This window comes from Oncorhynchus mykiss, chromosome 9 (genome assembly GCF_013265735.2).
Source record: "Oncorhynchus mykiss isolate Arlee chromosome 9, USDA_OmykA_1.1, whole genome shotgun sequence".
Classification (NCBI taxonomy): Eukaryota; Metazoa; Chordata; class Actinopteri; order Salmoniformes; family Salmonidae; genus Oncorhynchus; species Oncorhynchus mykiss.
In genome coordinates, this window is record NC_048573.1 from 28,358,625 (window position 1) to 28,375,538 (window position 16,914).

Below are 16,914 nucleotides of genomic sequence, written 5' to 3' on the forward strand. Positions count from 1 at the left end.
CCTACATATCCTGCTTGACATTACAGGTGGCTTAACTAATGCAAATACATAAGTCACATTTTACAATGTGACTTATCCGGAGTGAGTTACACTAGGGGGAAAAATGTATACTGCTTCATTAATGTCAGTGTCAGAGCTACTAAGAACATAGAATGTCCACGTTTGAATCAATAAATGAATTCTAAGGAAATTAAGTTGAGTGGAGAAGGGGAAGGAGAGGTATGGTAATAAATTCTATATTGAAGTCTAGTGGCAGTAGGTTGTCTTTTGATCTGAGTGTCTCCTGAACTCTTCAGGCAGTTGGTTGAGAGGCTAAAGGGACCTGTTCTGTTTGATCATTGGGGAGTGGGGGGACATACATTATGATTACACCACTGCCCAGCTAATTAATTGATCTATTTGTGCCTTTATTCATACATGCAATTCAAATCTATTTTACAAGAAAGACCTGTTTAGGTCTTGTAATGATCTCAGCTAATGATGTTAGGTTATAATGCAAATGCAAATTATGCTAATGCTAAGGATGCGTTAATGAATGAGAGGGAAAACTCTTGGTTGCGACTAATGAATGAGGATACAATACGGCAATATCTGTAAACACAAACCATAAAAAGAGAGAGAGAGAGAGAGAGAGAGCGAGAGAGAGAGAGAGAGAGAGAGACAGACAGACAGACAGACAGACAGACAGACAGACAGACAGACAGACAGACAGACAGACAGACAGACAGAGGTAGGTACCTATCACTTTATCCTTCTTCCCGTTCCTGATAGGAGTACAGAGCAAACTCTTGATCTGGTTACTGGGGTGCTCTGGGTTTTCACTCTGAAGGAAACAAAGAACCACAACTAGAGGCTCTGGACAACAACAAAAAAGATGGGCGACATAGGATGAACATTCTGGAACAGATCAGTACTGACCATCCAGGGAAAGCGTTGGTCTTTGGTGACGTCAGAGATGTTCAGAGGTTCCATGGTGTTCTTCACGTACTGGGCATACATGTAGTTTATCTGACTCACGTCACAGTCCCTGTGGGGAACACAACATTGTAATACTTGTTTTATTAGACTGTGGACAACTTCTACATTACTTACACATAAACACCCCAAGCATCCTTAGCGTATGACTGCTCTGTTGAGTTGGGTGGATCTCATCACGTTGCCACTGCATTGGCTGTAATTGCATTGTATTGTCTTTCTAAGCCTCAGTGAATACGCATGTACAGAAGCCAGTGCGCTTCCCGATATGACGACTGAGGCAGAACACTGGACTCTAGCCAGTGCTGAAGGCTCCATACCTGGACTTAAGAACATCTTGGCTGATTGTCAGAAGGAACTGACTATGATTAAGCTTGACCAGGCCTGTCACGGCATAATGACTGTTTATTATTATCTCAACTGATGCCAGTACAGACAGAAACATGAATAACTAATATCCTATTTGTACTACTGCATATGTCTTTAAAGACAAGCTCTAACTTCAGCAGCAAAGCTGTGGCACGGTTGAGAAGATGGCCAAAAGACAGACAAAAGTGGAGAACCTTTGCTACTGCACTCCTCATCAGCCGGCGTGACGGGGGACGGGGGGACGGGGGGGGGGGGCGAGTGATACGTCTTTATTTGATCGACTCAGGGTAGGATGAGGGTTAAGGATTAAGAATCGTCTGCGGTGAATTTAAGTTTAAAAAAACAAAACTTGTCTACCCTTCTCCGATATGGTTCACAGACGCACACTGTCACTTTCCAGTGGCGATCCGCCATTCAGGAGCCCCACGTTAGTGAGTTAATAAAGCCTCCATACAAACATAGTATTTTTTGCTTTCTTGAGCAAGGTAGCTGCAAAATGCAGGTGTTTCAGCCTAGCTCCGTGCTTACTGTGCTGGTGGGGCAGCCAGCGGAAAATATGGAGCGTAGGGCTTGGGAATGTTTTCTAGTTGCGCCATAATTGGCTCAGTGTTCTGTCACTCATTGGGACACTACGTCACTGCCAAATCTAAGGGTAGAGCTCGAAATTCAAGCCCCTTGGGTGCTGCCATAGAGTTACAATAGAAGAGCCCATCCAAGAAGGCTCAAGGTCATTGGCCACGGATAAAATTACGTCAAATCACATTATATCTACAGTAGCTTTGATCGGACTGATCATGTCAACGTCATACTTTCTATCTTAGCTAGCAGTCATCTTCATGAATCACGTCGACAATCTACTGGCAAATCCTTTTTAATCCTTGTCATATGAAGAGAAATAATGAATATAAAATAAAGATAAAACGTATCGGTGCTCATCGGCCATTGAACATTACATAATGAGTGGTATGAAAGGAATCAGTGGCGAACTGCAAGCACTGCAAAGCAATCACTAGACTGCTATTCAGTGGAGTGGTTTTGTGGTCCCTATTCTGCGTTTAAGGGTATCTTTTCCAAGCTTAAAATAAACATTCAACATTGGCCATGCTCAAAACAACTGTTAACTCGGAACTGGGAAATCTGACTTTAGTGAGTTCAAGACAACTGGGAACTCTGGGGAAAAAAAGAGCTCTGACTGGCAAAATATATTTTAAACGGTCATCCAACTCAGAATTGTTAGTTAGGAACTCGGGACTCTTTCTAGAGCTACCAACCAAAGATCACTGACGTCATCATGATTCAACCTTTTTTTCAGTTCCCAGTTGTCTTGAAAGCACCATAAATCTAGAGAATACTAGACTTTGATGACAAAGTTGTCACACCCTGATCTGTTTCACCTGTCTTTGTGATTGTCTCCACCTCCCTCCAGGTGTCACCCATCTTCCCCATTTCCCTTTGTGTATTTATACCTGTGTTCTCTGTTTGCCTGTTGCCAGTTCGTTAAGGTTTGCAAATACCCACACACACAACACACTTGTTATGACTATTTGTTGGTGTTTTTAAAATACTATGTTTGATTTGTGTGTTCTATTTCCTTTGGGTTTCGTGGGTTTTCCATTTGTCTTAGTGCCAAGGTATCTTAAAGGGGCAAGCACACACATGGAATTTTCAGAAGTTTTTATTTTCTGAGTTTTAATTAAATACATTAATTATTTTGATAAAGGACTGTAATGGAAACCTGGGACACAACATGTATGAAATGTTTGACTGTTTTCATAAAAAATCCTACAATGTGATTTTCTGGATTTTCTTTTCTCATTTTGTCTGTCATAGTTGAAGTGTACCTACGATGAAAATTACAGGCCTCTCTCATATTTTTAAGTGGGAGAACTTGCACAATTGGTGGCTGACTAAATATTTTTTAGCCCCACTGTATGTGTCAAAATGGGGGAGGGTACAGTCCTCTGAGGTTTTGGATTGAAGTTTACACACCTTGAGTGATGTGTAGGAGTGTATGGAGTGATATGTGAATGAGTGTATCGTTGTGTTGTTTGTTCTGTTCTATTCCCGATGGGTTATAGGGCTAACTTCCTGATCCTGTGGCTCTGCGATGAAGTTGACAGTGTGATAGGGAGTATAAGCCAATTTGAAAGAATTGTTTCAATAGAATGTGTTGTTATTCTCTTTGACATATGTTTAGACATTTGTAGTATGAATAATTGGTCAAAGTTATAATTTATCATATAGTTAATGAACTGAACTAACTGTTGTTCTGATCTGTCCTCTCGAGGTTATCATGAAAAGTGACATCAGACGGCATCTTAATGCATGAAAGAGATAATTGGACCGAACAGTGTGTGTACCTCAAAACCCCCTCTAACTGGCTGAAGAAGAGTGACAAAGGCATTGAATAAGGCCCTGTCCGAACCACTTCTACCGAAGGAAACGAGTCCGAGCCAGCAACCGGTGTACAGCATCCGATCTAAGCTATCAACTGCTTTTCTCTCATGTCTTTTCTCAGGAGTGTGAGAGGAGTCCACGTGGAGTGAGCATGGGGAGAGATCTGTTCTAAACTTCTCTTATGTTGCTGGTATACTGGTTGACGAATGGATAAGCCATGGGTGGGTGGTAAAGGTGATGGCGGCTTAGATGAGACATTGAAATTGGGACATTATCATGGCCATCCACTTTGAACTGTAAAGCTATCAGAATACAACGAAAAGGACGCCAGAAGAATCAGTGCCGGGGGGGGTCAACTGTGCCCAAAATTGTTTTTGGACTTTTGGGGTATAGGGTTGATTGTAGAAGTCTACACTACATCCAATTATAGTAATTTAGATTAATAATGCATTGAGATACTGATCTGTATTATAATTGTTACGAACCCCTTTGGCCCTGCAGACTAGGGGGGATGGAAACGAGACCCGTAACATATCTCATGCAATTCATAACAGTGAAAAGGAACAGTGAGAACTAAAAGAAACCCACAGACAACTTAAATCTACCGTAAAACTCTTCGGGTTTATTTTAAACACACGGCAATGGGGTGTGGGAAAAAGGGGCTGAGCTGGACCCAAGGAAAGAAATAATAAATATCCATAAACCCCTAAGCTAGTCTTACCTGCTTCAAGCACAGCTAGCTAACTAACCAATAAAATACAGTGGGTGGTTCGCCCAGTTCTAACTTGGGTATTTAGACAATGTTTTCCTAGGGGTAATGTAGGCCCATGGGCGACTTGGCTTGGAATCCCCTTTTCACACCAACAAACAAACAGTCATACACCACAACAATACATACTCACAGGATAACAGACAAATGTGACATGTAGGCACAAAAACAAAAGAGAGCGAGAGAGAGAGAGAGTTTGGGAAAACTACTGACTGAGTTTTTAAACCAAGGGTAAGGGAAAAGGAGCAGGTGTGTCTTCCGTGGCGACTGATTGGCGACTGATTACTGCCACCTGTGACTAGGGCAGAAGGAGAGAAAACAAATACACACACAGGATACCTGTATCCGTAACAATAATCATGCTAAAAAAAAGTTAATAGTAGAATGAATTGGGTTTTTGACTGGATGTTAATATAATGTAGATTCTGCCAATGTTGATGTGTGTAAAATGTTGTTGTTTTTTTACTTTGAGTGAATTTTGAATTACTGAGTAATGCCATTCTAAATTTTGGCTAGAGAATTAATTTGATTTTTAATTATGATTTGGAAACTGAATGATTTTTTAAACAGAAGGGTTGATTTGAGTTTAGTATGTTAATACCTATATGAATGAAGCAATTCATGTATTATGGATTGATTGCTTTGATTGTTGTTATGAACTAAAGATGTCGACACTATTATCAGCATGCCCTGGTGAATGGAGAGGGTGAACTCTGATCTGGAGAGTGAAATTGATCCTAATCTATTTGCTCTATAGTAAATAGTGAATAGTGAATAGTGAATAGTAAATAGTGGAATCATGATGCTTGTCTTGGGTCATTTTCATTAGGCACCAATGGAATAAATTTGACCTTAGCTCGGAGTCACTACCTGGATATGCTATTTTAAGTTTCTGGGATGGAAATAGTTATTTCCACCATGCTGACCCATTGAAGTATGATGGATAACTAAAGCTTATTTTGTTAAACTCCATTGTTGCATACACTGGATTATGCATTAAATATGTGATTTTCACTGTCTATGAATATATAGCTTTGAATCTCATAAACTGTATGCATTTTTTGTTTTTCTTCATGGGTCCGTGCATGTGACTGTGTATCATAACCTTCCCAGACAAATTGCTATAATACTTAGAAAATGTGTTGAAGGTTGAAATGGGAGACAGTGATACGTTTCCTCGAAGGAGGTTGAGCCAGTGCTGTGGCATTCGGTCATGTGCAGGATACCATGCAATGAGTTATTGTTTTTGTACTTCTTGGTTTATGTAGAATGTATGCATTTTCTACATGTGAATGAATGTTCTTCAATCTTGTAATTTTCTCATAAATTGAGAGGATTCTCAAAATGGGGGAATGTGAGTGCAAAATTGAAAGGTTGTTATAATACTTTAATTGCATCAAATGGTTGTTTTATTCAACAGAATAGAGTATTCTTAACTATTGTGTATGTGTTCTACTGAGGATGGGTCTCAGGGAGATAACACTGACAGGAGATTTACCATGTCTTTTGGGTGATAAAACCTGAAGAGCATTCCAGAGCATGAGTTAATGTTTCTGTTCTATATGGTACCAGAGAGAGATGGATCCAGTTTGGAGTCAGAGGGCCAGACACAATGAAAACTGTTGACACAGCAGATACTGTCTGCTATGTATTATAGGTATCTTTCATACAGATCCTAACCTTGTGACCCATTCTATATATCTGTTGTTCGTCATGTAGGTCGAAGGGGGTGTATCTTGGCTATAAAATACCTTTGTACTTTTGTCTTGGGGCTCTCAACGAATCATTTGATCGTGAATTGTCAACCAGCCAGCACTCAATCGATTCACTTTATATGTGTGTGTTGTATTGACCTGCTCCCTTATTAATAAGTGATTCAAGATTTAGTTTAAGTATAACGTATAACTCTGACTTGTGTGATAAGGTTGTCTCTCCTCATTTGATAGTAAAGAAATTAACCACCACATCCTGTCTCTCGATTGTTCCTGTTTTCTAGTTTTCCTGGTTTTTACCTTTTCTGTCTGCCCTGACCCTAAGAGCCGTCCTGTACCTTTGCCCCACCCATCTGGATTACTGACCTCTGCCTACCCTCACCCCTTTTCATGCCATTCTGCTGTGGGGAAACCAGTGTAAATCTCTCCGGGTCCTCATTGACTCTGGGGACGATTAGTTTTTTGGACGCTACACTGGCTTCCGAGCTGAACATCCCCACTCAGCCTCTCTCCATTCCCATGGGCATTCTATAGGCCGGGTCACTTATAATACCACTCCCATCAACCTACAGATGTCAGGGAATCACAGTGAGACTATTCAAAGTCTCCTCATATTACTATGGTTTTGGGATTCTCCTGGCTCCAGTGACACAATCCCCTCATCAACTGGTGCCATTATGGTCTGGAGTCCGTTCTGCCACGCCCATTGTCTGAAGTCAGCGCAACCTGCCCCGGGACGTCTTCCTGGGGGCTCGGAAGGTGCCCGGACCTTTCTACCATCCCCGCGGAGTACCAGGACCTCAGGGAGGTGTTCAGCAAGGCCCAAGCCACTTCGTTTCCACTGCACTGACCCTATGACTGCGAAATTGACCTTCTCCCTAGCAACTTTTATCGACGTTTTATCTGGGGTTACAACACCCTGGCTTCCCCTGTCTGCACTCACCTCTACCAAGGTTCCGTTCACGTGGTCCTCTGCCGCTGACTGGGAGTTCCAGGACCTCAAACAGCACTTCACCACTGTTCCAGCATCCCTGCACCTTCTTCTCCCACTGCCTCAACATCACGGGGAGGAACTACGATGTGGGGAATGGAGAGCTTCTCGCGATGAAGATGCCTTTGGAGGAATGGAGGCACTGGTTGGAAGGGGCAGAACATCCGTTCATTGTGTGGACCGACCACAAAAACCTGGAGTATCTCCGCACCGCCAAGCGCCTAAACTCCAGGCAAGCGAGATGAGCCCTGCTGTTTACCCGGTTCAACTTTTCCTTCTCTTACCGGCCGGGGTCCAAGAACGTCAAGCCAGATGCCCTGTCTCGCCGCTATAGCCCCACGGTTACCACCCCGGAGCCCGAAACCATCTTTCCCACCTTGTGCCTGGTGACAGCACTCAGCTTGGGTATCGGGAAACATGTCTGGGAGGTGCTGCGTTCCCAGATTAACCCTGGGGGGGCCCAGATAACTGGATGATTGTGCCTGATGCTGTCTGCTCCACGGTCCTGGAGTGGGCCCATTTCTCCAGGCTTGCCTGCCACCCGGGCTCCCGTCGGACCCTGGTCTTCGTGCGACAACGCTTTTGGTGGCCTACTATGGTTACGGATGTCGCCGCGTTTGTCGCTGCCTGCATGTCTGTGCTCAGATCAAGACATCAAGACTCCTCGGCAAGCTCCGGCTGGTGATCTGCAACCACTGCCTGTCCATCACCGTCCCTGGTCCCACATATCCCTGGATTTCGTCACGGGTCTCCCCCGTCTGAGGGCAGCACTGCCATCCTGACTGTGGTCAACCGGTTTTCCAAAGCCGCCCACTTCATTCCTCTCCCCAAAATACCCTCAGCCAAGGAGACGGCCCAGCTCATGGTGCAGCACGTCTTCCGGATCCATGGACTGCCAGTTGGCACCCCTAGATGTCTTCGGCCAGCCTGTCCTCTCGATTCCACCCCCAGTCCAATGGCCAGTCGGAGCGAGTCAACCAGGACCTCGAGACTACTCTGCGCTGCCTTGTCTCCGCCAACCCCACCACCTGGAGCCAGCAGCTTGTGTGGGTGGAATATGCCTGCAACACCCTTTCCTTCTCTGCCATGGACCTATTGCCATTTGAGTGTTCCTTAGGGTATCAGCCCCCGCTCTTCTCTGAGCAGGAAGAAAAGGTTGGCTTACCTTCTGCCCAGATGTTTGTCTGCCACTGTCGTCGTATCTGGAGGAGAGCCCAGTTGGGCCTCCTCAAGACCATGTCCAGGTATCGACGGCAAGCGGATCGCCATCCGACCCGACTCCCCGGTATCATCTCAGGCAGAAGTTATGGCTATCCACCCGGGATCTGCCCCTCCGGGTGGAATCCCGAACTCTCCCCCCGGTTTATAAACCCGTCTCCCATCTCTAAAATTATCAGCCCTGCTGCTGTTTGTCTTCTGTTGCCCCGTATCCTTCGTATACATCCCACATTTCATGTGTCCAGAGTTAAACTTATGTCTCACAGCCCTTTGTCTCCTGTTTCCAGGCCCACCCATCTCCCGCGTCTCCTCGTTGGCCAACCGGCATACAGGGTGAGGCGTTTCCTGAAGGTTCGACCTCGGGGCAGGGGGTTCCAGTACCTGGTTGACTGGGAGGGTTATGGGTTCCCACTTGGGACATTCTGGACCTAGGCCTCATCGCGGATTTCCAACACCCTGGTCAACTAGGTATGCGCCCAGGTAGGACGCCAGTTGGCACCCCTAGAGGTTTTTCAGAGTTCCCAGTTGTCTTGAAAGCACCATAAATCTTGAGAATGCTAGACTTTGATGACAAAGTTGTCACACCTTGATTTGTTTCACTTGTCTTTGTGATTGTCTCCACCTACCTCCAGGTGTCACCCATCTTCCCCATTATCCCCTGTGTATTTATAACTGCGTTCTCTGTTTGTATGTTGCCAGTTCGATTTGTTTCGTCAAGCCTACCAGCGTTTTCCCCTCTGTTCCTGTCTCTTGATTGTTCCTGTTTTCTAGTTTTCCTGTTTTGTCCTTTTCTGCCTGCCCTGATCCTGAGCCTGCCTGCCGTCCTGTACCTTTGCCGCCCCCTATCTGGATTACTGACCTCTGCGTACCCTGACCCTGAGCCTGCCTGCCATCCTGTATCTTTGCCCCACCTATCTGGATTACTGACCCCTGCCTGCCCTTAACCTGTCTTTTGCCTGCCCCTGTTGGATTAATAAACTGTTGTTAATTCGGCATTGTCTGCATCTGGGTCTTACCTCAAACCTGATAAAGTGTACTGTTCAAGTGAGCAAAGCACAACAAGGTGAGTCCAAAATTGTCTTGAATGCTACTGCATAAATTATGTAATATGCCTTGGAGATATGTATACTATAGCTAAGAAAGTAATACTGTATAGTAAGCTGTTAGTAGCCCATGTGCCTCACCCTAATAATTTGGTCCATTTTCCCCTCTTAATTTTGCCTACTGTTCTGACTTGGTGGTGCACATGTAGCCTATAACCTGTTCTAAATACATGTAGTAATTGGATATAGTAACAGCTTTCATTGTCTGCTTATATGCCCCCTTTATATTTATCCTATGGTTCTGACTTGGTGTACAGGGAGAACACTATAAGAATGAACCATGTTCTGAATTCTGTTGCTGTACATTTCAAAAGTGCTGAACAAATAGTTATATTGACTACGTCCGTCCTAGCTTGCTCATTAACGTCTTCATCGAAATTACAGATCACCTCTTATCCGCTTGTCCTCCCCTTATGCCACAGTTTGTACATCTCAATTGTCAGTATAAACCACATTTGTTTAAGCAAGTCAGCCATATCAGCTATGTTTTTTTAAAGGCAGTAAATGAGGCTAATTGAACTGTTTGGCTGCCAGACAAGGCTCCACTGATAGCCAGGAGTAGCAGTGGTAAGGTATTGGGACTGCTGTTGGGACAGCTTTATGTAGGCCGAAACAGTTTGTTTTGTTTGCCCCACCAAGATTTGCATGCTAAAATCGCCACTGTTACTTTGAGGTGTGTGTGAGAGTGATTGTGACTGTGTTGAACATCCTTAAAACGATCACATCTGAGCTCTCGTTTCGCTAGATTAGCCATGATTAGATGGCACTAGAAACTAATGAGAGAGACAGAGCAGCTGGAGAATGTGATGGAATTGGCTGGAATGGTGCTGGACGTGTGTGTGGTGCGTGTGTGTGTGTCTAGGCGCAGTCTTTTGGCTAATTATCAGTGTTATCACATGCTGGCCTCAAAGCAACTCTTATATTAGGAACATCGAACCTAAAAAGGAAACTGTGAAACTTAAGTTCAATATAAAGGTACAATTAGTCTTTCAATCAAACAAATAACCCAGGAATTTTGTGGGTCAATGAATCAAAGAATCAATCAAACAAAAACTACTAGAGATAATTATACAAAATCAGCTTCAATGAGGAATAGGATTGCATTGATTCAGAACAGGACTGAATTACCCTCTCCGTGACATTCCTCTTCTCCACGCTGTGCAGTTTCGGCCTCCTTCGCCCAGGGCTAATGTCAAGTGTGTGTGTGTGTGTGTGTGTGTGCGTGCGTGCGTGTTCCTAAAAAGCCTCCCACCGACAGTTGACCACTGAGTCAAAGCTAACATCCTGCTGTTAGCTGTATCCCATTTGGCATTGTCCCCGCGTGGTGGAGCGCTACAAATGACTGCCTCTTCAGACAGGAGTGGTCCTACAGTACACACAGAACATCCTATTCGGCCCATTAGAAGATGTAAACAGAATAGAAAGCGTTTGGGTCAGCTGAGCCAGAATGTAAAAGAATGAGACACACTTTTGTAAAAGGCAACCGTGTCTGTTTCATCTCACTTCTGTCCCCCTGGAAGTCTCTCTGTGTCTTGCCTGGGAGCATACTCTCTCTTGCTGTCTTTCTCCATTTCTGTCTCTCTCTCTAGGACAAGTGCACACACTTTCAGAAAGGCAGACAGACAGAAATACACACACACACACAACATACACACACACCGACACCACCCCTCCCACCCTAATACCCACGCTCCCGTCCACATACAATCCTATTGTAAATGGCTGTGAGATGAGAGTTAGTGAGATGGAGATAGAGATTGAAGTGAACAGTAGGTGCTCCGCTGCCTGGCTGGAAGGCTCCGAGACGTACGAGAACAAATCACAAATCTCCCCCAGGATCAGGCTAAAGGGATTTACCTCCACTACATTTCAATGTAAGGCTCAATCATTTTTCCCCTGGCAGAGGACGAGCAGCTAACCCCCCCGTTAGAGAGATCTGATAATTTTACCCCCTCCCCCCATTCCAGATTTTTTTGTTGGTAGTTGGTGATGTATGAGCACACAAAAGCTTGTGTGGTATGAACCCATTTGGAGCACGAACCCATGACCTTTAGGTGATTGTGATCTATAGGTCACAGCACAGCTCCCTATGCCAATCAGACAGATATTTTTTTTTTTTTTTTTTTTTGCCAATTTCTGTTCCATATAGACTGCAACCATATCATCTAAAGATATAACATTGCTATAACATACTATTGCCATTTTATTCTTTCAAACAAGAGCGGTTTAGATTAATAGAAGACAAATCATCATTCACCTTAGCTGAGGTGAATTCAATTGAGTTCCAAGTTATTAGCCCCAGACCTAGCACGTAGAAAGAAAACATGACGTTGAAGGGTTGTTCACTGATTGTTATAATAAACAACACTTGACTTGCCATCTCCCACATAGACCCCCCACTGAATTCCCTCTATTGGACTCTGTAGCGTTGCTTATTGAGACATGAACCTTAGCTACCCACATGTGCAACCAATACAGCCTGTCAGGCAGCATGACTAGCGCATAGATCTCGGCTGAGCCCTTGGCTTCCGACATCAAAACAGCCGTGTCTGTGCGTGACGTACGCTCGTAGGCCCATCTCTGAAAGCCTTCCAAAGGGGAAGAAAAATCTCCCTTCATCGTAATAGGTTGCTCCTAAACAGATTGTGACGGAGGAGCTGTCCAATGAGTCTTAAAGGGGGTTCTTAGAAAAGTTTTCAGCGTTCTTAGATCAGACCAGAAGTACTCCTCTAACAGGGAAAGGGCAGTAGCTCATGATCCGATGTCAAGGCTCTTGCCAAAGGGATGATGTGGGATTTTTCTTGAAAACATAAGAGACCTCAGAGGACCTTGAGTCAGATCTGTTAAAGTCAGACAGGTCTCGACTAAACATCATAGCTAGGGGCAGGAGCTTTTCCTGACCATATGACCTTTAACCTGACATGGGAAAAACTCCTGGCCCCACCCCCCACCCACATCTCACTACCCACACTCCCACCCATGTACAACCCTATTGAAAATGGATGTGAGTTAGTGAGACAGAGATAGATAGAGATTGAAGTGAACAGTAGGCGTTTTGCTGCCTGGCTGGAAGACTCCGAGACGTACAAGAACAAATCACAAATCTTCCCGAAGGATCAGGCTAAAGGGATTTACCTTCCCTCCACATTTCAATGTAAGGCTCATTCATTTTCCCCTGGCAGAGGGCGAGCAGCTAACAGCTCTCACTCCACCTCTCATCTCGTCCTCCCTCTCATTCTACCTCTCCGTCTCTCTTTCCTCCCCCCATTAGAGAGAGCTGATAAGCTCACCCCCATTCCAGATCTTTGGGATTCTTTCTTTACCTGACCCCCCCTCTCTCAAAGGCCTACAAAGACAATCACTCAATACTTACTGTACAAATACACACTCAACTCGGTAGAGGTTACGATTGAGAATTAGTATTTCTCTCATTCAAAGCACTTTATGGCGCAACTCACGGCCCTCTGTCATCAGAGTAATTTCACCCACCAGTGCGACACACGGCAGCCATATTTCTCATATTAGGCAGTATTGGGAGGAACAACCCGTTTCAAATTAGTCAGGTTTAACAGTTAGAGGTTATCGCCTTACCTTTTGGGGACGTCTATGGCCTCTCCCAGCTCCTCGTATTCCATGTGAAACACGCTGGAGAAGGAGTTCTGGAACACAGAACCACCACAGCGGTTATTTACCTTACAGCGGCCATTACTGACAGAGGGAGAGGAGGGAGCGAGAGAGACATGCCAGCCCAGCAGGCTTACAGCTAATGCTATTAGTCTCCAGTGACAGTACACACAAATTCAGCATAGCATAGACCTCAGAGAGAGAGAGAAAGAGAATGTGTGTATATGTGTGTGTGCAGCGTGCACGCGTGTGTCAAGTAAAATGCAAGTAAAAATGTAGACTTCAGAGAGAGAGTGTATGTGTGTGTGTGTGTATATCATGACATCTGTGTGAGAGTTTTCATTCAGGACATATCAGGTTCCCCGCTCCTATCCAAACGATAATAATTGAGGCACTGCCATCCCTACAATCCTCTTTCTGCCCGCTCCCAAAGAAGAGAGGGAAGTTGATATATTACACATCAGGCCTTGCCAGAAGCCGAGTTTATTTCAGCATTCCAGGACTCACGGTTACTCCCTTATAGGGACTTGTTTTCAACCTGCACTCCCCTAGCAAAGGATCCATTTTCCATGTTTAATAGTCGGGAGGGTAAGACAGGATGTTTGGATTCTGAGTAAGTCATTCACATGACATTGATGGGGAGAAGTCGTGTTCGTTCGAGGGGGGGGGGGGGGTGTCATTAGTTTAAATTTTTATCCTGTCAGGGAATGTTTCCACCAAGTCCTATAGGTTTAACTCTTGGCTTTTGTCTTAGACGTAGGGGTATATGCATCCATCTACACTACTGTTCTAAAGTTTGGGGTCACTTAGAAATGCCCTTGTTTTTAAAAGAAACACATTTTTTTGTCCATTAAAATAACATAACATCAGAAATACAGTGTGGACATTGTTGATGTTGAAATGACTATTGTAGCTGGAAACGGACAATTTTTTATGGAATATCTACATAGGCTTACAGAGGCCCATTATCAGCAACCATTACTCCTGTGTTCCAATGGCACGTTGTGTTAGCTAATCCATATTTATCATTTTTAAAAGGCTAATTGATCATTAGAAAACCCTTTTCCAATTATGTTAGCACAGCTGAAAACTTGTTCTGATTAAAGAAGCAATAAAACTGGCCTTCTTTAGATGAGTTGAGCATCTGGAGCATCAGCATTTATGGGTTTGATTACAGGCTCAAAATGGCCAGAAACAAAGACCTTTCTTCTGAAACTCGTCAGTCTATTCTTGTTCTGAGAAATTAAGGTTATTCCATGCGAGAAATTGCAAAGAAACTGAAGATCTGGTACAACGCTGTGTACTACTCCCTTCACAGAACAGTGCCAACTGGCTCTAACCAGAATAGAAAGAGAAGTGGGAGGCCCCGGTGCACAACTGAGCAAGCGGACAAGTACAAAAGAGTGTCTAGTTTGAGAAACACATGCCTAAAAGTCCTCAACTGACAGCTTCATTAAATAGTACCCGCAAAACACCAGTCTCAACATCAACAGTGAAGAGGCGACCCCGGGATGCTGGCCTTCTAGGCAGAGTTCCTCTGTCCAGTGTTCTTTTGTCCATCTTAATCTTTTATTTTTATTGGCCAGTCTGAGATATATATTTTTTTCTTTGTAACTCTGCCTAGAAGGCCAGCATCCCGGAGTTGCCTCTTCACTGTTGACGTTGAGACTGGTGTTTCAAAGTCAGTCAACGTAATTTGATGTTATTTTAATACACAAAAAATTGCTTTTCTTTTAAAAAAAAAGGACATTTCTAAGTGACCCCAAACTTTTGAATGGTTGTGTATGTCAGCAGAGTGTTCGGGTCGATGTTTATAGCAACAACACAGGGGACGTTTAACGAGACATGTCATGCACACAGATGCACATTACATGTTAATGTTTTTAAATGTATGTCAATTGTAAAGTACTTTGTCTGTAAGGTATATTTCATCATATTGCCCCAGTAAAACTAGCTGTCGCCATTGGCGTTGGCTAATGGGGATCCTAATATACTGAACAAAAATATAAACGCAACACGCAACAATTTCAAAGATTTTACTGAGTTACAGTTCATATAAGGAAATCAGTCAATTTAAATAAATTCATTAGGCCCTAATATATGGATTTCACATGACTGGGCAGTGGCGCAGCCATGGGTGGGCCTGGGAGGAGCCAATTCTGTCAAATGACGTTGGAGGCAGCTTATGGTTGAGAAATAAACATTCAATTCTCTGGCAACAGCTCAGTTGGACATTCCTACAGTCAGCATGCCAATTGCACGCTCCCTCAAAACTTGAGACATCTGTGGCATTGTGTTGTGTGACACAACTGCACATTTTAGAGTGGCCTTTTATTGTCCCCAGCACAAGGTGCGCCTGTGTAATGATCATGCTGTTTAATCAGCTTCTTGATATGCCACACCTGTCAGGTGGATGGACTATCTTGACAAAGGATAAAATGCTCACTAACAGAGATATAAACAATTTTGTGCACAAAGTTTGAGAGAAATAAGCTTTTTGTGTGTATGTAAAATGAACTGGGATCTTTTATTTCAGCTCATGCAACATGAGACATAGGACCAGCGTTTATATTTTTTTTCAGTATAAATATGTTTGGCATAATAACTAATCCAGGTTGTTTATAAAGGTCCATGTCAGGCAGACGAAACCCAGTCGCCTTATCTGAGCTGATCACTGACGTGATCTTCCTGTCTGGGTTGGTGCCCCCCCCCAGGTTGTGCTGTGGTGGAGATCTTTGTGGGCTATACTTGGCCTTGTCTCAGGATGGTAAGTTGGTGGTTGAAGATATCCCTCTAGTGGTGTGGGGGCTGTGCTTTGGCAAAGTGGGTGGGGTTATATCCTGCCTGTTTGGCCCTGTCCGGGGGTATCATCGGATGGGGCCACAGTGTCTCCTGACCCCTCCTGTCTCAGCCTCCAGTATTTATGCTGCAGTAGGTCATGTGTCGGGGGGCTAGGGTCAGTCTGTTGTATCTGGAGTACTTCTCCTGTCTTATCCGGTGTCCTGTGTGAATTTAAGAATGCTCCCTCTAATTCTCTCTTTCTTTCTTTCTCTCTCTCGGAGGACCTGAGCCCCAGGATCATGCCTCAGGACTACCTGGCATGATGACTCCTTGCTGTCCCCAGTCCACCTGGCCGTGCTGCTGCTCCAGTTTCAACTGTTCTGCCTGCGGCTATGGAACCCTGACCTGTTCACCGGACAGGCTACCTGTCCGAGACCTGCTGTTTTCAACTCTCTAGAGACAGCAGGAGCAGGAGGTAGGACAGCAGGAGCGGTAGAGATACTCTTAATGATCGGCTATGTAAAGCCAACTGACATTTACAGCACAAGGTGCCATGCTGGTCATTTATGAACATTTGAACATCTTGGCCATGTTCTGTTATAATCTCCAATCTCTAGGTTTCTTCCTAGGTTTTGGCCTTTCTAGGGAGTTTTTCCTAGCCACCATGCTTCTACACCTGCATTGCTTGCTGTTTGGGGTTTTAGGCTGGGTTTCTGTACAGCACTTTGAGATATCAGCTGATGTAAGAAGGGCTATATACAAATATTTGATTTGATTTGATCTGGCCTGGTTGGTTGTCACGTTCGTTATATAAATGAGTGGACCAAGGCACAGCGTGAGTAGAGTTCCACATTTTAAGTGAAACTTCAAAACAACAAAGAATAAACGAACGTGCAGTATGTAGCGCACATAGGCACGAAACAAAACAATATCCCACAACGCAGGGGAGAAAAGATTAGAGGCAACAATCATCAG

General features: G+C 44.2%; 1 protein-coding gene across 4 annotated transcripts in view; it reads right to left on the reverse strand.

The window, feature by feature from the left end:
- LOC110531873 (cGMP-specific 3',5'-cyclic phosphodiesterase) overlaps window positions 1–16,914 on the reverse strand; it is an 89,868-nt gene that overhangs the window by 16,486 nt on the left and 56,468 nt on the right. For all 4 annotated transcript variants that reach the window (XM_036987765.1, XM_036987763.1, XM_036987762.1 and 1 more), the window contains 3 exons: window positions 13,126–13,193; window positions 919–1,027; window positions 739–823 (listed from right to left, as the gene is read on the reverse strand). In XM_036987765.1, coding sequence (XP_036843660.1) covers window positions 739–823; window positions 919–1,027; window positions 13,126–13,193 — 262 coding nt within the window. The remainder of the gene's footprint in view (window positions 1–738; window positions 824–918; window positions 1,028–13,125; window positions 13,194–16,914) is intronic.